The 22,949-nt window shown below is 44.8% G+C and overlaps 3 protein-coding genes and 1 long non-coding RNA gene across 7 annotated transcripts; all 4 read right to left on the bottom strand.

The window, feature by feature from the left end:
• Window positions 1-420: 420 nt before the first annotated feature.
• On the bottom strand, window positions 421-1,680 carry LOC147973261 (uncharacterized). The gene has a single exon (XM_087522002.1). The coding sequence runs from the start codon at window positions 1,254-1,256 to the stop codon at window positions 909-911; it is 348 nt and encodes a 115-aa protein (XP_087378128.1). The 5' UTR covers window positions 1,257-1,680; the 3' UTR covers window positions 421-908.
• A 222-nt stretch (window positions 1,681-1,902) lies between these two features.
• Window positions 1,903-3,858, bottom strand: LOC125506111 (uncharacterized). 3 transcript variants are annotated; one of them, XR_015602867.1, is made up of 3 exons: window positions 3,388-3,858; window positions 3,123-3,199; window positions 1,903-3,047 (listed from the first exon to the last, which is right to left on the bottom strand). It is a non-coding gene; the product is annotated as an uncharacterized LOC125506111 (long non-coding RNA). The 3 variants fall into 3 exon arrangements; XR_007282586.2 differs by having other exon boundaries at window positions 1,904-3,199; window positions 3,388-3,470; window positions 3,543-3,858; XR_015602866.1 differs by having other exon boundaries at window positions 1,907-2,674.
• Window positions 3,859-7,791: 3,933 nt separating this feature from the next.
• LOC125510928 (myosin-binding protein 3) lies at window positions 7,792-11,122 on the bottom strand. Of its 2 annotated transcripts, XM_048676219.2 has the most exons (4): window positions 10,493-11,114; window positions 9,559-10,342; window positions 8,187-9,465; window positions 7,792-7,996 (listed from the first exon to the last, which is right to left on the bottom strand). In XM_048676219.2, the coding sequence occupies exons 2-3, from the start codon at window positions 10,301-10,303 to the stop codon at window positions 8,231-8,233; spliced, it is 1,980 nt and encodes a 659-aa protein (XP_048532176.1). In that variant the 5' UTR covers window positions 10,304-10,342; window positions 10,493-11,114; the 3' UTR covers window positions 7,792-7,996; window positions 8,187-8,230. The 2 variants fall into 2 exon arrangements, with proteins under 2 accessions (XP_048532176.1, XP_048532177.1); XM_048676220.2 differs by having other exon boundaries at window positions 7,792-9,465; window positions 10,485-11,122.
• A 319-nt stretch (window positions 11,123-11,441) lies between these two features.
• On the bottom strand, window positions 11,442-16,260 carry LOC125510930 (protein WVD2-like 3). The gene is made up of 7 exons (XM_048676221.2): window positions 15,925-16,260; window positions 14,171-14,597; window positions 13,470-13,555; window positions 13,062-13,155; window positions 12,881-12,952; window positions 12,295-12,405; window positions 11,442-11,853 (listed from the first exon to the last, which is right to left on the bottom strand). The coding sequence occupies exons 1-7, from the start codon at window positions 16,008-16,010 to the stop codon at window positions 11,641-11,643; spliced, it is 1,089 nt and encodes a 362-aa protein (XP_048532178.1). The 5' UTR covers window positions 16,011-16,260; the 3' UTR covers window positions 11,442-11,640.
• Between the last annotated feature and the right edge of the window lie 6,689 nt (window positions 16,261-22,949).

The raw sequence follows: 22,949 nt of genomic DNA on the forward strand, positions 1-22,949 counted from the left end.
CTTCTGATCTAACTAAAGGAGAACTCATCTGTGTACACTTTCTACGGTTGAATTTTTTCGCTAAAGTTTCCACGTTTGAATGAACGCCTCCATCTTCACTTACTTAGTTAAAGCAAAAAAAAAGGCCCAAAATAGGAAACGCCAACACCAGGAGGCAACATGCTCTCAAGCTGCTTCAAAAAGACTATTTACCTAAATTTGGGATGGGCATCAGATTGATCCTCCAATTATCCACTATGAATTGCATAAACATTTATAGAACATTAGGAGTGCATTACTGACATGAAGGAGACCTTACCTTGGCTAATTATCTCAATACACCAGCAACGAACTTGAAAACTGAAATTTGAATGCATGGCAGAATGGCCTGATCTCACGCTTAGTTACAATACGTGTGTTTAAAAACATGAATGAGGACGAAAAAGTTGATAACTGATCCATGGTTTCTTCTCTGCTGAGTGATGACATTACATATCAGTATTCAGGGATCAAATTATCAGTCTCATAACAATTAACAACAACCGACCCAGCATCTAGCAGACATACATCAGCGCACAACCAGCAAACAGTTACATCAGAGCTTATGTGAATCTGAAATTAGTGGGCTCTTCCCCCTTTCAAGCAGCATCATAGTCTTTTTCCAGGTACGGTGCAGCTTCCTTATGAGGGTGTATGAACTTCTTCCTGAACGTCTTCTCGGAATTGAGCAATCCATTTTCCTTGAGAAACTTTACAACTAGTGCCGGGGTCTGATCCGGCCCTCCAAGCAGTACATGAGCATTGCCGGACGATAAGCAATGTATGCCGGTTCCAACCCCAGCTCGGAGATGAGGAACTGGGATCTGCGCTGCAGCGATTCCTTAGCCCTCGTCAGCACCGCTGGAGCCTTAGAAACGGCAATGGCCACCTCAGCATCCGTCCACCTGAACGTGTTCCTCAAGTACTCCACTCTGGCGGAGGAGCTGCGGGTCCCTGGCGACGACCGCGGCGACATCGGCGCCGGAGAGGCCGAGGCCGGCGAGGAAGGCGATCACGGCGTCGGGATTGGCGGGGGACTTGAGGCGGGTGAGCTTGCGGGAGGCCTTGGCGGCCTCTGCCCGCGTGAGGCCGCAGGTGGAGAAGAGGTAGTTCTCCGCAGCGAATCCGGTGCTTGGGGGAATGGCGACCGAGAGGAGGCGGTGGAGAGGGGGTGCGGGAGAGGTGGCCGGAGAAGAAGAGAGGAGATGGGCGAGGATGGAGCTTCGCAGCCGGAGCATGGCGCCGCGGCGGTATGGTGGTGCCGGCGGCGAGGGGATGGGGAACGACGGCCGGCTGGTGCGAGAGCCAGAGGATTTGCGTGGTCTGCTCTGGTCTGGTCTGGTCTGGTCTTGTTCGACCTTGATGCTGACAAGGTGACCCTACACGCCAGTCTCTCTGATAATGGGCTGGTCTGCACTGAGACAGTGCAATGAAAAAAAAAACGTTCTCCTGTAAAAATACGTACTTCCCTCATCCGAAAAAGCTTATCAGTCAAATGAATGTATCTAGCACTTATTATACTAGATGATACCCCGCACGTTGCTGCGGGAATTTTTAGCACTGCATGATAAGTATTTATCATGTAAGAAATAATAAAATCCTAAAAAAATGTATTTTTTTAACCTTCGATGAAACAATATGAAAAGCTAGGAGAATTCGTATATTGTAGAGTATCTCCATACTTGCTTAGATTTTCCTGATAATAATTCAAGGTAATATAATTTGATTATCTATTAGAAGTGTATCAGAGCAAAAAGAAATTCATGCTAATTTGCGAGCCTTGCGTGTTAATATGGAAAAATTGTAATTAGCTTCGATTCTCCACTATGATAATAATTTTGGGTGGAAAAGTAACCAAAGGTACTCCATATTCAACATCTTATTTAAAAGACTGCTATCCAGCATAGAACAATTAAAGTTTAGGAGAATCAGAAATGGCCATACTTGATCCTCTCACCAAGGACTGTCATTAACACTATATTTGTTCTTACATTTTTAACACGATTGTATATTATAATGATACACACATGGTTGAGAACATAACATCACTTAATATCCTAGCATAGATAAACAATAATATGATATCATCTATCTTCAAACCAGAAACACACCAACAGTCTTATTTGTCATCACAGTTGTACATCCCAGGGAGGAGTAGACATGACTGGGTATAAAATCTTGTAACATTTGCAAATTTTTATTAGCACAACATGGGCGAATTGCATAAAGGAAAAATCAAAATTACAATGCCAATAGCAATAATAGTCTCTTTAAGGATTTTTATGAAAAAAAAGCATAGCAGTTTGTTCTGCAGAAAGGTGAATGAGGCAATTGCATGGAGTGAACATATTGGTAGTTGTGTTACCTTCATACAGTGCAAATACTTAATAAAAGCTTCAAATTTTTTTAGATTAACGTCTTCACTCTATTTATTCATGAAGTTCAGGGATTTCAAATTACATGCAGGATACTATCAGGTGGCACATGCAGCCATACTTTACCAAGATCATTCAAGACCCCTTCCTTCGCCATCATATGCGCCGTTGTGTTTGCTTCTCAATGAACCCTCATTTACAACAGTAGCTTGATCTCCTCAACATCCAGCCCCAGCACAGAGAAATTCTTGTGTTGATCATTTAGCACAGAAGCTACAGCCCTGCAATCGATTATGAAAGCTTCAATTTATGGAAGGAAATGTATAACATATCATTATGTAAAACAAATGCAAATATGATTTATTTCATTTTGTTTGTATAATATCTGGAAAAATTCCCTTTTAAACTTACACTTGAAGCCGCTAGTCGATTAACCTGCAACTCATATCCACAAGAATATTTACATAATCTTTGATTTTGAATGATAAATCTGAAACACATGGCTAATCTATCACTGTGCTAGCTCTCCAGGCTAGATGATGTTCAGATAGAACAGTAGTACTGAAACACACATGCCTAATAAACCATCTATTCGAGTATTGGATCGTTCTGATGGCATTCATAGTGGAATAGTACTGTCGGTCAGGAACATACCTGAAAATGACCAAAGGAATATGCCTTGATTCACAAAACAATCAAAGTAAAAAAAACAATAAAATTCATACTAACCTACACGTCTGTGCATGTATGAGAGAGAGAGAGATGCGGGATTGTAGTTGCACGTACTTATTCCTTCCAATCAGCGCCTTATATATACAAAAGAAAAAGAAGAGAGATCAGTACGACCCATCGTTTCCAATCAAAGTTGTTTCATTTGTTTATTCCTTCCAACTATGAATATAAAGAAAATAAAACAAAGAGGAATCAGAGATTGTTGTTTAATGCTTGCGGGGAGTGCTTGCATTAGAGAGGATTGGGGATTAGAAAGACTGACCGGACTTGGTGGGCGGAAGAGGCGGCTGGAGACATAACAGATCTGCCTTCTAAAAAATGATTCCTGCCGCACACAAATCAAAGCTTCCAACCCAAACAAACTCAAGATCGTTAGGATTTGGATTTGTCGAGATAGAGAGGAAGGAGAGCCCCCACCTTTTGGCACAGGTGATGTCGGAGGACGACGACAACGGTGACACGTGTGGCACGCCTGGAGCTCTGGTCGACACCGGGGCGCGGGCTTGGGTCAGCACTGTCCGCCGGGCTTGATTCGACAACGGATTGCAGGCTCACAGGGGCCCGGGTCAGCAGCAGCATCCTGGTATTTGGGGGCGACCCCCACGAACGCCAGGCTGGCAGCAGCACCGCGCCATGAGCACCACCATCGCCGCTGAAGGTGAGGTGTGTATGGTAGCTTTTGCACGGCTGAGTATGGATGGGTTGATTTATTTTGGTGAGTGGAACCGGGCGGAGGATATGAAGAGGAGGGGGAAATAAAGTGGGAGAATACCAATGGCATGGTGGAGAAGATAACGCACATTTATTATTGAGGAGCCCGTGGTTAACGGATGAAGCAGATGTGGGATGGTAACGAAATGTCGTGCCTCGGTCATTTCTGTACGCGGGTAGCAACACGTTCGACGTGGCATCATGCATATTAGGAGTTCGCTGATGTGGTAGGACGCTGAGTTGGATGCCCTGCATGTTGAGATAAATACTTGTAGTGGGGATGAATCTCTTAAGTATATAGGATACATCCATTTGAAAAATAAGCTTGGAACAAGTTTTTTCGCACGAAGGAAGTATAACTTAACTTTGTCCGAACATAGTACAAAACTAATTTGACGTATGACAATTTAAAAATATTACTGATACCAGGATCTTGTGGATCCACATCCTCTATTAAAGTCGATGGTACTTGGTTACCCTGGCATTATTTAGATAAACATGTATTATATTTTTGGAATGTGATATTTGGTACACGTGTGCCATATAAGCAAAACTGGCACACCTCTATTTCTTTCATTTTAAAGTATCATACGATCACTCGTTCTTTGACCTCGCCTCTTCCCAAATGACCCCGCAGGCTCGCCTGAGAAACCTGTTTCTCTCGCACATCTCGGGCGCTCACCCCCGAGAAAACTACACTTCTTCACGTCTACCACATGATTTCTCCTCAGGACAAAGTTACCATGATATTTGTATGCAAATTATCAGGCCTGTGTTGCATAATTTACCGTGCTATTTACATAGAACGTATCAGGTACTATGCTTCAACAACTACACCCTTTCAAAGTTACCACTGTGTTTTGTACACAAGTTATAAGGTCTTCGATGTGTAAAATACCGTGGTACTTACACATAAGTTATTAGGGTATATGTACATCAACCTCCCCCAGGTCAAAGTTACCATGGGGGATTGTACATGAGTTACCAGGTCTACGGTTCGTATATTATCATGATACTTGCACCTAAAAACCTAGGTGTGTTTCGGTAGCTTTTTCCATAGGTCAAAAATTACCACGATATTTTTGCGTAACTTATCATGCCTATAGCACGTGTGCCCCTCATGACACTAAACATTATGTGACTCCCGTGGCACGCCATGTGTTGTGTTCATTCAAGAGGCCCACGCGCGAGGCGAGTGTATGTTTTTAACAACTTATATATTTTTCTTTGGTAAAAAAAGTTACCATCATGTTTATATTGCAAGTTATCGGTTATGCGGTGCTTATATTATCATGTTATTTACACAAAAATTATTGGGGATGTTTTGAACAACTTTTTCCCGGGGCAAAAAGTTATCATGGTGATTCTAGGTAACCTATCAAGCCCCCCCCCCCCCCCCCCCCCCGCACAGGTCAAAAACTTATCATGGTGTTTAGTTATCGCAGTGCCTATATTTTCATACTATTTGCACATAAAAATGCCAGGGGAGGGAGGTATACTACCGTGCTATTTACACAGAAGATACCGGAGTATCTTTTCAAAAAAAATCCCTACGGTCAAAGTTACCATGGTGCTTCTACCTCAGTTATCAGATGTGCGCTGTGTATATTACCATCTATTTACACATAAATTATCAGGTATCTTTTCACATTTGTTTTCCCCTATGGTTAAAGTTACCACGATGTTTGTATCTAAATTATCAGGTCTATGGCATGAATGTTATCGTGCTATTTACAGAAATTACCAGGTGGCGGGTCAACAAATTTATTCCCAATGATCAAAGTTACCACGATGCTTGAAACAAAAAGTTTTTCAGTGCTAACATATTAAAGGCAAAAACATGTCAAAAACAATATTTCCCTTAGAATGTTCAACAATGAGTGTGATAGGTGAGGTGGTTAGCTCCCTTTGTTAATTACTTGCAGACCAAAGATCAAATCCTAGTCTAAGCATTATTTTTGCTGAAAATCGAGAAGGCATGTGGGGCCATAAATGACGATTACGAAAATTAGGAAGGCACAAGCGGGTGTGTCCGATAAAATCAGGGAGGACGTGCGGGAAAGGAAAAAAATCGGAGAAGGACGTGAGGGAAAGAAAAGAAATCGGGAGGTCGTGCGAAAAAGGAAGGATCGGAGGAGGACGTGAGGGAAAGAAAAGAAATCGGGAGGTCGTGCGAAAAAGAAAGGAAATCGGGAGAGAATTGATGACGTTGGATGCATGTGCCAGTTGCGCAATCTGCCACACGGTTGCCATATACATATTTCGTATATTTTTATACATTGATTCATTCATGAAATGGAAGGAACATGGTTTGTCTTCCCCAGTGTCGACGCTGATATATATGAGGGCACATATACTGATTCATTTTCTTTTATGTTCTTTTTTCCTTTCCATGTGGGAAGGTGTGGAGAGGCAGACTTGTTGTCTTGAGATTGTAACCCTATCATTGTTGAATAAATCTCTCTTTCACCCCGCAAACAAAAAAAAAGGTGTGAGAGAGGTAAAAACAAACGAAGCCGATTTGATGTGGGGCAAAAACATCAGAAAAAAGAAAACAAACTGGTGAGGGCCCGTTGTGATTGTAATTGAGTGGTGTTTTTTCTAGTGTTTTTTTAATGATTTTCTTCTTTTCATGCGGGAAGGTGTGATGGACGTAAAAACAATTGAAGGAAATTTGATATGGGGCAAAATGATCAGAAAAAACGAAAACAGCTTGGTATGTGTGTGTGTGTGTGGGAGGGGGGGGGGGGGGGGGGGGGTAGGCGAGGCGATCTCAGGAGCGAAACCCTAAAGGCAAGGAAGCGAATGACCTATGTATTAGATTCCATAGGTGCATTGTCGTAGCAGATTCCCAATACAACTTTCTTTATACTAAGCCTGACATATCTGCCCCACCAGGGCCGACCCTAGCAATTCTGAGGCCCTAGTGCAAGTGTGCAACCGAACAAATCCATTTGATAACAAAGAGAGAGATTAAGGTGGTGATACACCTAGAAAAATCATTAAATTAGCATCGTTGGGCCCCTGCCTTCTTTGAGACTTGTGGTAATCCATGTGGAGATGAAAGTAGGGGGAAGAAAGAAGAAAGAACGAAGCGTCCGTGCGTTTTTTTAAGAAAAAGTATCAATGACAGAACATAAGAATATAAGATATGGGCCCCTCCCCTGGCTGGGCCCTAGGCAGTCGCACTCTTTGCCTAGGCCTAGGGCCGGCCCTGTACCCCACCTGTCAGTGGTTAATATCTCTATCTCTCTCTCTCAATTGCTTGCTCGAGGAGTTGTGATTATGATAATAGTTGTTGGCAACCCTAATGGAGTTCCTCTCCTGGGTGGTGTGTGGATCTTTATGTGTAGCCAAGTCGGCTGAGGTGTCTGTCATGTGGACATGATGTACTAGTATTCACTGATTGATCTTATAAAAAAAACTTACTAATTAACCGATAGATCTCTAAGAGAACCGGTTTCGTAAAATCACACGGGGGCGATGTCCAAAATGGTCAGAGGCATTTATCTGATTTTAGAGTTTACATAACAACTAATTGTCGATAAGCCAAAAATATTTATTTTATTTCTTTAAAAACACCTAAATTCAAAGTATGTAATTTTTGCCACATGTATCTACAATATTTTATCTATATCCTGTAGGGGGGATATTTGGTGCACCCGTTTGAAATTAGTCTTTCTATGAATGTTGAAAAAGTCTAAACATAAATTATGTTCTAGCAGTGACAAGTATTTATCATAAAACAAAATTTTACATATCTGAATTCAAAGCATAGTATAAGAGCTAAAAATGTCAACATTCATTGGTGATGCGTAAAGAAAATGGGTTGAATTAAAGGCCCGGTTCGCATTAGCTACTATTCACACTGTGACGTGTCATTTTTGTTTCTAGATGCGCACTTTGAATTTTGATCTGAAACATTACACCATCTTAGATATGAAACACACTTACATCCTCTCAAAATTTCATAATATTTCAAACCCGTCAAGATAAAATTTTGTACATGAAACGGGGGCGAATTCAGTGACACCCTGATTCTGCAATGCATTGCAGAACAACCACTCCACGCAAAAAATCCTGGTCCACTTGCAAACCATCCAGCACCATATGCACACATGCTTATTGTACAATCGAGCAGCCTCATCACTATTTACAACCTACATCATGCACAACATTCGATCAGCTCGAACTCCAACCGATCAAATCACAAGGATCAAAAGTGAGACTAGCAGCGGTGATGATCACTGGATCGATCGGAGGTGGAGTTCATATAAAAAGTTCAGATGAACTTCCAGCAGATTGATCACGAACCATTTTCATCAGTTCAGAGGTTGAAGAATTAATCACCTCTGTATGTGCATGCTCATGAGCAACCCCGGCCAGCGAAGCTTTCAGCTAGCAATGGCATCCTCTCCGAGTGTCTTCCGGAGCTCTCTGAGGCTGCGAGCGATGTCGTGGATCACGGCCTCGCCGTCCCTCCCGTTCCTCAGCGAGTTCACGCTGTGCTCCAGGAAGCTCCGGTCCGCTTCCAGCGCCTGCAGCCGCCGGCTGAGCTCCCCGATCTCCTCCTCCAGTGCTGCCGTGTCGTCACCCTCGCCGCCACCGTCGTGTCCGTGGTGGCCGTGGCCGTGAGTCGAGCCCTTGTTCGTCGTCTCGATGGACTGAAGATGCTGCCATTTCGTGAAGTTGTCGCCGTTCCTCACGCGCCTCCCCACCACCGAAGGTTCCGTCGTGTCCTCCTCCTTGCCGCCGTCGCCGTCTTCTTCTTCTTCTTCGACGTCCGTGGGCTCCGGTTCTTGGACAATCCCGCTGCTGTTGTTCGAGAGCCGGTGGAGCCTGTCCGTCAGCCCCCTCAGCTGCTTCCAGGCGCGCGCGTTCTCGTCGTCCTCGGTGTCGCCGGAGAATTCCTCTCCGGCCGGTCCGGAGACGGGTACGCCGCCGGTCTCGCCGTCTGTCTGGCACGGAAGGAGCCGCATATGGTCGCGGATCTCGCCGACGATCTCGTGGTCCCTGAGCCTGGCCTTGTATCCCTCGACCTCGGCCTCGAGCTCCCGCACGACGCCGGCCAGCCGCTCAGCTTCATCCCGATCGTACGCGCTCTGCTCCTCCATGACCCTGCGGTACTGCGCCGCCTCGGTCCGCATCGCCGCCTTCTCCTCCTGCAGCCTGGTGATCATGGCCATGGCCTGGCTGGTCGCCACGGCCGACGCGCTGCGCTCCTCCTCCAGCTCCTTCCACAGGAGCGCCATGGACCTGCGGTCCAGCTCCACCCGCCGCCTCAGCTCATCAACCGTGCCGCACTCCTCAGCTTCAGTGTCGACCACGCTGCCGTCGGAGACGCCCGAGTAGTTCCGCTGCAGGGAGAGCGCCCTGGTGATGTTGCGCAGCACGGCCTGCTCGTGCTGCTGCTCCTGCACGCTCGGGCTGTCGGGCGTCCGGAAAGAAGACGAAGAAGCGGAGAGCTGCGAGAGCAGCAGCTTCAGGTGCTGGTGGACTCTCAAGGAATCCTGCCGTGTGGTGGCTCTGTCGGCAAATTCAGGCTCCGGCTCATCTGCTGCAGCTTTGGTTTCAAATGGCTCGCCATCATCAGCGTTGTGCCACTCATCTTCTTCTTCTGGTTTATGATCTACAGGAGAAAATGGCAGCATTGTCAGAAATTCAGATTGGCAGGACGAAATTTAATTGATGGTATGCTTGTCAAGGGTAATGCTGCACACACCTTGTGTATCTGTACGAGGTTCTTCATCTTTTGTTGGAAGATCACTTGTCTGAATGTTGTGTGAATCTTTAGAGTGTAATCTGCCACTCTGAACTTGCGTTAGCCCGGATTGGAGAAAGCCATCTGCAACCTTGGTATGAGGTTCTTCATCATTTGTGGCAAGATCAGTTGACTGAATGTCGGCCTCGATGCTGCCCGGCTCCCTTGAATCTTCAGAGTGTGTAATATCCGGGCCACCATTCTGAATCTTGAGAGGAAGGCTATCTGCAACCTTTGCCTGCGCCTGGCCCAGAGTAAGCTCCTCCTTCAGCCTACGGATGGCGGCGGCGTCCTCCGGCGACCTTCTTCTAAGCTCCGACTCGGAGTCGGAGGCCCTCAGCTCACTGTACCCGACACGATCGATCTCGTCGTCAACGACGCGCCGATCTCCCAAAACGTCCCCAATGCCCATGCCACCGTCATGGCAGAACGCCCAGGACGACGACGCCTCCGCCCTGTGGGAGCTGCAGAGGAGGTCGCGGTAGGAGGAGCCCGGGCGCGCCCCGCCGAGGACGGCGTCGAGCCGCGCGCACGCCGGGCAGGGCGGCGGGAGCTTGCAGAGGCGCGCGAACGCCGTGGCCAGGCGGGACAGCAGGCCCTCCAGCAGCATGAGCAGGATCAGCACCCATTCCAGGACCGCCGAGGATAGCAGGGCGGAGAACTGCTGCCGGTGAGATCCCCAGGCCGTACTACTAGCAGTAGCCATTGATCGATCTTCGCTCGGGATGGAAGGACCGAGCTGTCACTGCAGATCATGGTGATTGATTGAATATCAGATTCTCAATACAAAATTTGAACAAATTTCTAAACGGAGAAGGGCAAGATGGATCAGGAGATGTGCAAATTGAGCCAATTATTGAAGAAGGCGAGAAGAGATGCATACATACATACATACCTTCATCTCATCTGTGGAAGTGATCGTCGATGAAATCTTTGGTGGACTTGAGCAAATTTCCTTCCTCACGGAGAAGGAAGCTCAGATCTCCTCCAGACCCACGTTCCTGGCCCCTGGATGGAGCTGGAGCACTACTCGCCAACTACCAAGAAACCGTCCAATAAACAAAGAAAGAATTGAAGGCTGAGAGAGATTTCTACGTGTATCAATAATTCCAGTCAATGGGACAGCGAGAGGGATGAACTCTACCACCGGAACCTGTCCTGGCAGGTTGGAAATGTACACGAGATTAGACGAAATAAACAACAAGAAGAAGAGGCGACAGGTGAATGCTGATGATGATCTTTTCTCTTCGAAATAAACATAATAGGGTGGTGGCTTTCTCAATTAGTTGTCAGTTTAAATATGTCGTTGTGTCCCATCTAAACCTTTTCCTTTCTGTTTTTCTTTTCATTTCTGATGACACCGGACCAGGAAATGGAGTAATAATTGAGATCCTTCACGTTGGAGTAATAATGCTCCGTTCTTTTCCTAATGAATGAGAAATAAATGTGAATGCTCCTTCTCTCCATTTTAATATGGCGTTCAAATTTACTCCTCCCTCCGTCCCATAATATAAGAGCATTATTTTTTACAATCTCCGTCCCATAATATAAGAGCATTATTTTTGACACTGTTGTCAAAAATGCTCTTATATTAGGACGGAGGGAGTATTATTTCCCAGGGGTGGCCATGTCATGGGGATGCTTATGCTTTCATATTTCTAGATGTAAAGCTGGCACATCCATTATCATGGTGGCCACGTCTGGAACCCGAAGGTATTCCGCACAAATTTGCAAAACTCAAGCCATGACAATAATAATACAAACATGATCACAACACCAGACAAGGTGGGGGTCATGGAACATGGGACAAATCTGCAAACCACCCAGACCCAGGCAAGCAAACATCCAGAGGGGCAATGCAATAAGTTCAGCTCTCAAATCAGTTCGTCGAGGGCATCAAACGACCGAGTGACTGACAAACATCCACCTTACATGAATTAACTTGACAGCGAAATGCAAGAGACAACGTTGAGTTAGGGTTTGTACAGCGACATTCAAGCTTGGCTGGCTGCTCCATGCTCCTCCTTCTCAGAGGGCCTTCATTCAGCTCACGGGTTTCACGGCTCTGGCTTTGGCGCCTACACCGTTCTTCGGGGAGCACTGCGCTTTGTTGGCGTCTTTAGGGTTCCCCATGCTGTGACGATGCGCCCTGTGAGATGCGGCGCTGGAGTTCACCGCCTCCGGGGTCACCGGTGTGCCGTCGCCGGTGCTCTTTCTCCTTGTAAACTTTGGTGACTTGGCACGGGTTGGAGGCACCTTCACAGAACAGAACCACAAATGTAAATCCGTGACTGAGCATAGTTTAAAGTCAGTTCATCGGGTGTGTTATATTTCTTGCCAGTAGTCAGTAAACTAAAAAATCATGGGAAGTTAGTTAAATGCTCTGCTTGTCATAAAACTATGCATCAACATCTACTCACTATAACACAAATGGAAAGCCTTATACAGGTAACTTTATGAAGCAAATTACACCTATGATATCATTCAATGGGTTGCTTCTGTATTAGGGGCAACATGTGTTGTTCAGTCAAAAAACAGCACATTAACTAATTATTAAGGCGCTGGCTCATTTCAGTGATATATACAGAATTCTCCTAGGAAGCACCACATCCATTAAATGTAAATAGTGATTTATGAAACATGTATAAGCAACTGCATGTATAATTTTTATGCGGAAATACAAGATATCAGAATTACCTTCTTAAGCTCAGCCTTTGGAGGGGGCCCTTCTTGGTAGAAGTTTGGCATGGGTTTTGCTCTGATGACCAAGGACTTCCTTAGTTGTTTTAAAGCCGCTTCTTGCTCATCCTACAGGAAAAATGAACATCAGAAATGTTAGTAACAATATTAACAACAAAAGATTCAAGGATATGTTGGTCAAAAAATTGGCAGTAGCAAGCTGTTAGAAATCTAGGGCTCAAATTCAGAAGAGTCTAACCTAGGCTTGAACACTATGTTATTCAATAAGCTTGATAGACATACACTGCTATGGCCAAGTGGGAATGTACAAATAAACCTCCAATGTATAGGAGATGCAAATCCTCACACAACTACATTTTCATCATAGGGATTATAGTTCTATATCAATTCCAATTCTATTTCTGACATAAACATATGCAATCAAGCATCTAATCGCCTAGTAATGCTGGAAAATCCGTTTGTTTAAGTGTGGTACAGAACAAAGGATACCCGTGTTAAATCAAGACAGTTTTCCTTTACCAGGGTGAAACAGAGCACAAATAACTCAAATGTTCCATCATACGAAACAAAAGTACGTTCTTACCTTTTTCCTTGTTTCAGCCTCATTCTTCTCAGCTTCCAAAGCTTTGTGCTTCTCTTCTAATTTCGTGTAGAACTGAAGAATTAGTAATACTGTGAGTATCAGATTTTAAAAAAATCGCTACTGGCTGTTAATGGTTATGATCATCTTGTCTTGGCACAATGCAATCAGATTGCATACACACCTCTTTCCTCTTGTCAGCACGGTCATCACATACAAATGTAGGAGCAAAGGCAACAGTTGTCTTAGTTCTGCCAGCTCGTGCTGAAGCTGTGGTTCTTTGTGCAACTCAGGAAAATACATAATCAATTGTTTCAAACTGCTACGAGGAGAGAAACATCATGTTGGCAATGTTTTCAGTTCACAAAACAATGTCAACTGAGAAGATACAGCTTGTGGGTTCATATCACAAATTGTAAGATCTTCCAGAAAACGTAAGAAACAAATTGCCAGAACAATGTAATTTTCCAGTCATCTTTCAGCCTTGAGCCTTGGTATGCAAAAATTGAAAGAACATCTTCCAAAAAATAAAATTACAGGCACATAATGATAGAACAGTGTAGAGTGTAGACCGTAAATTAGAAAAGGATACGAAGAAGTCACTGAACAGGAGTCGTCGTCTTGAGGTTGAAATGTAAGGCCAGGTTGCGGCATCTTCTTGGGTGTCACCAGAGTACTCTGCGGTAATACCCAGATTAGTTCTGTCAATAGAACAAACTCTCTACAAAAAGCTTACAGGATGACATTTTCAGCCAAATAGAAACATCAGTCAGGAACAAAGAAAAGACACATGTCATCGATTAATATGTGTGCATATGTTCAGGTTCATAAAAGAAATTTAAGATGTTCCACGACAAAAGAAAGACAAATAAACTTCAACAAACAAAGGAGCTCTTCAATCAGAAGATATTACACTCTTCCAAGCATCACCAACTCATATGATCTGGGGTATGTTTGGATTGTGACCAAAGTGTACAATACAATTTTTTTTGTTATGTCCAAAATATTGGTCTTTGTTTGGATGAGGGCCAACTTTTTGGCAACTCCAGTCCATTTTTCTAGCCAATGATGGCCAATGCATGTGCAAGCAAAACCTCAACCGATAAGTTGGCTAGCCAATCTTGCTTCTGTATGATCTAGTTGGCTAACGTTCCATAGCAATGAAGCATGCATGAACGTTAGGGCCAAAAATCAAATTAAAAACAGTGGTCTAATAAAATCAAGACTAGAGGCACATGATATTAGCTGCATCATGAGACAGTGCAATAGAGCATAGAGAAATCGCCAACATACCTTCTTTATCATGCTTGCTGGAGAGGCACTACTTCCTTGCCCAGATTTTTCTCCATTGCTGGATGGATGAGCCACACCACCATTTCCTCCACCAGAGACCCTTCTTTGAGTTGAAAGTGCGAATGGTTGAGGAACAGTACGCTTAGACTTCTCTGATCCAGACATACTAGGCTTTGTTGGTGACTTAGGAAGAGCAGACATTTCTTGATCAATCAACTTCAGTGAATCTTGGTTTATAAGCTTGTCTTCCCCTGTTTCTCCGTCTATGGCCGGTTCTACAGAAGTTACTTGGCCCTCTGGAGAACTATCATGATCACTGCCACTAACAACTTCCTCGCAATCACGAGTGTTGCCATCTGGTGGGCATATAACAACACCATCTGATTCTTCGTCCGTGGAGATTTCCGCAGCCTCTTTCACCATTGGACTGCAGAAAATAAAGAATATAAGTACAGCTCTGCAGCTGGAGCTCTCTAGGAATTGTAATGAGAGGGAATAAATGGATAAACATTGGGGGCTTCAACTACCTTCTATAAATAAAAAAGTGCAACCTCATAAACTATTCGGTGCAAATATCGTGCAAGCAACTCAGCACATACAGAAATACTCTAATACTCTCCAATAATGAACTAAGAGTCAGGTGCATTTAGTGTATTCAAGCAAATGATAGGCTTCTAACCTGAGCATTATGATAGCCAATCCCCCATAAAGACTCATAATGCCGACATATATATGTGACAACTGACAATGAAGTATAAACAAAAGAGCACTTCTGTAAATTTGGACACATCTTAGGTATGTAACTACATAAAGATACCCAACGCCACTTCTCATAACTCTTCAAACTGAACATCTGAATTGAATTGCTCTAGAAAAAAAATGCATGCCAGTTCATGTCTTAATGTTCTCAACAAAAGGAAAAGATCTGTGATAATAAAGATATGTGGCCAAGCATCTAATAAGAAACAAGATACATATCCATTTTTCCTTGACAACGCACGGAAGTTGTAGCTGATGCCCAAGAACTGTTGACAAAGATCGCCAGATCTCAACTGCATATCGACCGGCCGCACAATATGTAAAAAAGGATCCTAAAAAGTCAACTTGCACGATCCTAACAGCCAAGGCCACCTAAGACACTATCTCAAAATCTTCACATGGAAAGGCTGGTGAATAAAAAAAAAGTTGCAATTAAAAATTCCTGTAAGATGTGCCAGGATATACAACTAAAATCTGCCGGTGGAAGTTGAGGAGCGCACATCCACCAGAAAATTCTCATGCACGCTAGAATGATTCAAGCTTGCTAGAGCAAGATGGAATATCCATCGCGTCCAGACTTATGCCTCTGGAAGGGAAAAAAATGGAAACAAGTTCTCAAAGCTAAAAAAAGATGAGCTGGGCTCCTAACCAAAAACCTAAAAAGGAAACTGCGCTTGGCTCCTAAAAGCATTCCTTCTCCTGAAACCTGAGTTCAGTGTAAGGCGTTCGAGGGCTATGTTGAATCTGTCTCCCCCAATACGAAACCCTAGGTCGCCCAATCTAGAGTTCCCAGACCAAGAAAAAGAATCCCTTGAAAATCACGAAAAGCACGCATGAATCGTGCACAGCTAAAACGGATCTAGCGGCACGCCAGATGACGAGCTCCAGCTCCGACATTGCTCGGCAACGGCGCCCACATAATCCCCTCCTGAAAAACAAAAACGCAGCAAACAGAATGCAAGACGGTACTGGTATTACTGTAACACAGCCATTACATGGTCTCCGCCCCTTTGCTGGTGAGATCCCACCGCCGCCGGGCCGCGGCCGACGCGTCCCCGGCCCCCTCGCCGCTCGCCGCCATGGGCACAGGGGTGGCCGGAACGAGCTCGGCCCGCTCCGCTCCGCTGCTGCTGCTGGTGGTGGACTCCGGCCCGACCGGCGTCGTGGTCTCCCCTGCCTCTGCCACCGTGGGTCGCCTTCCCCCTCTTGAGCGGAGCGGCTCCACCAACCTCGCTAGCTCGCTCGCCGCGGTGCCGAGAGGGGGGGAGCGGGGGAGTGTGGGATCGAGTGTGTGCGCCCGGCTGTGTGGCTCCCCCCGTGCTCGAGGGGTTGGGTGGGTGGGTGGGTGGGTGCTTCGAGCTCGGTGCGCGCTGGGCGGGGCGGTGCTGTGGGCTGTGGGGCGCAGCTCACGTGTAAGTGGAGGTGACTTGGCTTGGACTTTGGACCTTTCCGTAGATAACCGTGCAGTGCTGGCCGCCTGGCTGGCGATGGTGTCGCAGGGATCATTCATCCGGTTCACGCCAACTGGACGGTACAGCTGTGCAGATACATGAACATTGAGATGTGTGTGAAGAGGAGGGGGGGAGGGGGCTCGGCCCGAGTGATCGTTAATCCGACGGTTGGTACCATGACCTATACCTCGGGGGTTAACCTGCGGCTACACGGGTAACGTTGACGCCTCTTTAGCTTAGGTCGACGACTGCCCCGCCATGACGCAGTGGTGATCGATGGCCAAATAAATTTGGTGGTTGGGGAGTGGGAAGATGCAGAGTGAAAGGTGACATGACAATAACGGTGAAGATGGTCGGATGCATAAGAGCCGAAGATATGTAAGGCGGGGAACAAGGTGAAAAGGCAGGATTTCAACAAGTATCTAAGCAACCGTTCATTGCTTTTAGAAATTATTTTCATTGAGTTCCTTGAGATTTTCGGCCAATATGAAACCCTTGTATCTTAATTTTGGAGCTGAGAAACAAGCGTAAAGTTAGTGGCTGCCACATATTTGATCCTTGCGGGCGGCATTTAACCATATCGGTTAATTTCGCGAGATCAAACGTGTGTCTCACACCGTGCTTCCTATCAAATTAAAAAGAAGCAAGGCCTCCTTCCTTCCTCTGTTGGTCTAGTTAGTGCTCAGAGCCCATAGAACAACAGGTCGCACTCTCAACATAGTACGAGATGTATGTGTGTATATGTAAACATCTATGGTTGTATTGCGTTTTTTTCTATAAAAAGAGCTTTCTCTTCGATTTTCATATAAAAGAAACCACAATGTCCTGCAAGACTACAAAGTAGGAACTACTAATCATGACTAAAGCTACTATGAGAGAAGGAGTCATCCCTCCCTCCCTCCCAACAGCTCATGCAAACATGCTTTGCTCTGGCACAAGCGCCAGGGGATGCTAACCTTTTTGAAGACAAACGAGACTGAAACATACATCCAAGTATCCAAAAACACACAAGGAACGATGCAGTGCCAGGTCTTATTACAAATACCAAACAAAAAGCATAGAACAGGAAAGAGCAAGCTATCTTAGAGAGAAGTGTTGGGTTTCGTAGTAATTTTAAAAAAATTCCTACGCACACGCAAGATCATGTGATGCATAGCAACAAGAGGGGAGAGTGTTGTCTACGTACCCAACGCAGACCGACTGCGGAAGCGCTGACACGACGTAGAGGAAGTAGTCGTACGTCTTCACGATCCAACCGACCAAGCACCGAAACTACGGCACCTCCGAGTTCGAGCACACGTTCAGCTCGATGACGATCCCCGGACTCCGATCCAGCAAAGTGTCGGGGAAGAGTTCCGTCAGCACGACGGCGTGGTGACGATCTTGATGAACTACAGCAGCAGGGCTTCTCCTAAACTCCGCTACAGTATTATCGAGGAATATGGTGGCAGGGGGCACCGCACACGGCTAAGGAATAGATCTCAATGATCAACTTGTGTGTTTCTGGGGTGCCTCTGCCTCAGTATATAAAGGAGCCAAGGGGGAGGGGGGCGCCGGCCAAGGAGGAGGGCGCAGGAGGAGTCCTACTCCTTCCGGGAGTAGGACTCCCCCCCAATCCTATTCCAACTAGGATTCCCAAGGGGGGAAAGAGAGAGAGGGGGGCCGGCCACCTTCTCCTAGTCCTAATAGGACTAGGGGAGGGGGGAGGTGCGCAGCCACCTTGGGCTGCCCCTTTTCTCCTTTCCACTAAGGCCCATGAAGGCCCATATGGCTCCCGGGGGGTTCCGGTAACCTCCCGGTAACCCGGTAAAATCCAGATTTCACCCGGAACACTTCCGATATCCAAATATAGGCTTCCAATATATCAATCTTTACGTCTCGACCATTTCGAGACTCCTCGTCATGTCCGTGATCACATCCGGGACTCCGAACAACCTTCGGTACATCAAAATGCATAAACTCATAATATAATTGTCATCTAACCTTAAGCGTGCGGACCCTACGGGTTCGAGAACAATGTAGACATGACCGAGACACGTCTCCGGTCAATAACCAATAGCGGGACCTGGATGCCCATATTGGCTCCTACATATTCTACGAAGATCTTTATCGGTCAGACCGCATAACAACATACGTTGTTCCCTTTGTCGTCGGTATGTTACTTGCCCGAGATTCGATCGTCGGTATCCAATACCTAGTTCAATCTCGTTACCGGCAAGTCTCTTTACTCGTTCCGTAATACATCATCTCACAACTAACATATTAGTTGTAATCCTTGCAAGGCTTACGTGATGTGTATTACCGAGAGGGCCCAGAGATACCTCTCCGACAATCGGAGTGACAAATCCTAATCTCGAAATACGCCAACCCAACATCTACCTTTGGAGACACCTGTAATGCTCCTTTATAATCACCCAGTTACGTTGTGACGTTTGGTAGCACCCAAAGTGTTCCTCCGGTAAACGGGAGTTGCATAATCTCATAGTCATAGGAACATGTATAAGTCATGAAGAAAGCAATAGCAACATACTAAACGATCCGGTGCTAAGCTAATAGAATGGGTCATGTCAATCAGATCATTCAACTAATGATGTGACCTCGTTAATCAAATAACAACTCATTGTTCATGGTCAGGAAACATAACCATCTTTGATTAACGAGCTAGTTAAGTAGAGGCATACTAGTGACACTTTGTTTGTCTATGTATTCACACATGTATTATGTTTCCGGTTAATACAATTCCAGCATGAATAATAAACATTTATCATGATTATAAGGAAATAAATAATAACTTTATTATTGCCTATAGGGCATATTTCCTTCAGTCTCCCACTTGCACTAGAGTCAATAATCTAGATTATATTGTAATGATTCTAACACCCGTGGAGCCTTGGTGCTGATCATGTTTTGCTCGTGGAAGAGGCTTAGTCAACGGGTCTGCAACATTCAGATCCGTATGTATCTTGCAAATCTCTATGTCTCCCACCTGGACTAGATCCCGGATGGAGTTGAAGCGTCTCTTGATGTGTTTGGTCCTTTTGTGAAATCTGGATTCCTTTGCCAAGGCAATTGCACCAGTATTGTCACAAAAGATTTTCATTGGACCCGATGCATTAGGTATGACACCTAGATCGGATATGAACTCCTTCATCCAGACTCCTTCGTTCGCTGCTTCCGAAGCAGCTATGTACTCCGCTTCACATGTAGATCCCGCTACGACGCTTTGTTTAGAACTGCACCAACTGACAGCTCCACCGTTTAATGTAAACACGTATCCGGTTTGCGATTTAGAATCGTCCGGATCAGTGTCAAAGCTTGCATCAACGTAACCTTTTACGGTGAGCTCTTTGTCACCTCCATATACGAGAAACATATCCTTAGTCCTTTTCAGGTATTTCAGGATGTTCTTGACCGCTGTCCAGTGATCCACTCCTGGATTACTTTGGTACCTCCCTGCTAAACTTATAGCAAGGCACACATCAGGTCTGGTACACAGCATTGCATACGTGATAGATCCTATGGCTGATGCATAGGGAACATCTTTCATATTCTCTCTATCTTCTGCAGTGGTCGGGCATTGAGTCTTACTCAACTTCACACCTTGTAACACAGGAAAGAACCCTTTCTTTGCTTGATCCATTTTGAACTTCTTCAAAATTTTGTCAAGGTATGTGCTTTGTGAAAGTCCAATTAAGCGTCTTGATCTATCTCTATAGATCTTAATGCCTAATATGTAAGCAGCTTCACCGAGGTCTTTCATAGAAAAACTCTTATTCAAGTATCCCTTTATGCTATCCAGAAATTCTATATCATTTCCAATCAGCAATATGCCATCCACATATAATATCAGAAATGCTACAGAGCTCCCACTCACTTTCTTGTAAATACAGGCCTCTCCAAAAGTCTGTATAAAACCAAATGCTTTGATCACACTATCAAAACGTTTATTCCAACTCCGAGAGGCTTGCACCAGTCCATAAATGGATCGCTGGAGCTTGCACACTTTGTTAGCTCCCTTTGGATCGACAAAACCTTCTGGTTGCATCATATACAACTCTTCTTCCAGAAATCCATTCAGGAATGCAGTTTTGACATCCATCTACCAAATTTCATAATCATAAAATGCGGCAATCGCTAACATGATTCGGACGGACTTAAGCATCGCTACAGGTGAGAAGGTCTCATCGTAGTCAATCCCTTGAACTTGTCGAAAACCTTTTGCGACAAGTCGAGCTTTGTAGACAGTAACATTACCATCAGCGTCAGTCTTCTTCTTGAAGATCCATTTATTCTCAATTGCTTGCCGATCATCGGGCAAGTCAACCAAAGTCCATACTTTGTTCTCATACATGGATCCCATCTCAGATTTCATGGCTTCAAGCCACTTTGCGGAATCTGGGCTCACCATCGCTTCTTCATAGTTCGTAGGTTCATCATGATCTAGTAGCATGACTTCCAGAACAGGATTACCGTACCACTCTGGTGTGGATCTTGCTCTGGTCGATCTACGAGGTTCAGTAGTATCTCGACCTGAAGTTTCATGATCATCATCATTAGCTTCCTCACTAATTGGTATAGATGTCGCAGAAACAGTTTTCTGCGATGTACTATTTTCCAATAAGGGAGCAGGTACAGTTACCTCGTCAAGTTCTACTTTCCTCCCACTCACTTCTTTCGAGAGAAACTCCTTCTCTAGAAAGGATCCATTCTTAGCAATGAATGTCTTGCCTTCGGATCTGTGATAGAAGGTGTACCCAACAGTTTCCTTTGGGTATCCTATGAAGACACATTTCTCCGATTTGGGTTCAAGCTTATCAGGTTGAAGCTTTTTCACATAAGCATCGCAGCCCCAAACTTTAAGAAATGACAACTTTGGTTTCTTGCCAAACCACAGTTCATAAGGTGTCGTCTCAACGAATTTTGATGGTGCCCTATTTAACGTGAATGCAGCCGTCTCTAGAGCATAACCCCAAAACGATAGCGGTAAATCAGTAAGAGACATCATAGATCGCACCATATCTAGTAAAGTACAATTACGACGTTCGGACACACCATTACGCTGTGGTGTTCCGGGTGGCGTGAGTTGCGAAACTATTCCACAGTTTTTCAAATGTACACCAAACTCGTAACTCAAATATTCTCCTCCACGATCAGATCGTAGAAACTTTATTTTCTTATTACGATGATTTTCAACTTCACTCTGAAATTCTTTGAACTTTTCAAATGTTTCAGACTTATGTTTCATTAAGTAGATATATCCATATCTGCTTAAATCATCTGTGAAGGTGAGAAAATAACGATATCCGCCACGAGCCTCAATATTCATTGGACCACATACATCGTTATGTATGATTTCCAACAAATCTATTGCTCTCTCCATAGTACCGGAGAACGGTGTTTTAGTCATCTTGCCTATGAGGCACGGTTCGCAAGTACCAAGTGATTCATAATCAAGTGGTTCCAAAAGTCCATCAGTATGGAGTTTCTTCATGCACTTTACATCGATATGACCTAAACGACAGTGCCACAAATAGGTTGCACTTTCATTATCAACTCTGCATCTTTTGGCTTCAACATTATGAATATGTGTATTACTACTATCGAGATTCAATAGAAATAGACCACTCTTCAAGGGTGCATGACCATAAAAGATATTACTCATATAAATAGAACAACCATTATTCTCTGATTTAAATAAATAACCGTCTCGCATTAAACAAGATCCAGATATAATGTTCATGCTCAACGCTGGCACCAAATAACAATTATTTAGGTCTAATATTAATCCCGAAGGTAGAAGTAGAGGTAGCGTGCCTACCGCGATCACATCGACTTTGGAACCGTTTCCCACGCGCATCGTCACCTCGTCCTTTGCCAGTGCCCGCTTATTCCGTAGTCCCTGTTTCGAGTTGCAAATATTAGCAACAGAACCAGTATCAAATACCCAGGTGCTACTGCGAGCTCTAGTAAGGTACACATCAATAACATGTATATCACATATACCTTTGTTCACCTTGCCATCCTTCTTATCCGCCAAATACTTGGGGCAGTTCCGCTTCCAGTGACCAGTCTGCTTGCAGTAGAAGCACTCAGTTTCAGGCTTAGGTCCAGACTTGGGTTTCTTCTCCTGACCAGCAACTTGCTTGCCGTTCTTCTTGAAGTTCCCCTTCTTCTTCCCTTTGCCCTTTTTCTTGAAACTAGTGGTCTTGTTAACCATCAACACTTGATGCTCCTTTTTGATTTCTACCTCCGCAGCTTTCAGCATTGCGAAGAGCTCGGGAATAGTCTTGTTCATCCCTTGCATATTATAGTTCATCACGAAGCTCTTGTAGCTTGGTGGCAGTGATTGGAGAATTCTGTCAATGACGCAATCGTCCGGAAGATTAACTCCCAATTGAATCAAGTGATTATTATACCCAGACATTTTGAGTATATGCTCACTGACAGAACTGTTCTCCTCCATCTTGCAGCTATAGAACTTATTGGAGACTTCATATCTCTCAATCCGGGCATTTGCTTGAAATATTAACTTCAACTCCTGGAACATCTCATATGCTCCATGACGTTCA

The sequence above is a fragment of the Triticum urartu genome, chromosome 5A (genome assembly GCF_056163025.1).
Source record: "Triticum urartu cultivar PI428250 chromosome 5A, HENAU_Tu73, whole genome shotgun sequence".
Classification (NCBI taxonomy): domain Eukaryota; kingdom Viridiplantae; phylum Streptophyta; class Magnoliopsida; order Poales; family Poaceae; genus Triticum; species Triticum urartu.

What these genes read in the sequence shown, in the direction of transcription:
- LOC147973261 (XM_087522002.1), bottom strand. Translation starts at nt 1,256, where the DNA reads ATGCTCCGGCTGCGAAGCTCCATCCTCGCCCATCTCCTCTCTTCTTCT.
- LOC125510928 (XM_048676220.2), bottom strand. Translation starts at nt 10,303, where the DNA reads ATGGCTACTGCTAGTAGTACGGCCTGGGGATCTCACCGGCAGCAGTTC. An exon ending in ACCTCGTACAGATACACAAG is followed by an intron (nt 9,466 to 9,558) that starts GTGTGTGCAGCA and finishes TTTCTCCTGTAG; the next exon opens with ATCATAAACCAGAAGAAGAA.
- LOC125510930 (XM_048676221.2), bottom strand. Translation starts at nt 16,010, where the DNA reads ATGGCGGCGAGCGGCGAGGGGGCCGGGGACGCGTCGGCCGCGGCCCGG. An exon ending in GTGCTGACAAGAGGAAAGAG is followed by an intron (nt 12,953 to 13,061) that starts GTGTGTATGCAA and finishes CTAATTCTTCAG; the next exon opens with TTCTACACGAAATTAGAAGA. An exon ending in AGGCTGAAACAAGGAAAAAG is followed by an intron (nt 12,406 to 12,880) that starts GTAAGAACGTAC and finishes TTTTTCCTGTAG; the next exon opens with GATGAGCAAGAAGCGGCTTT.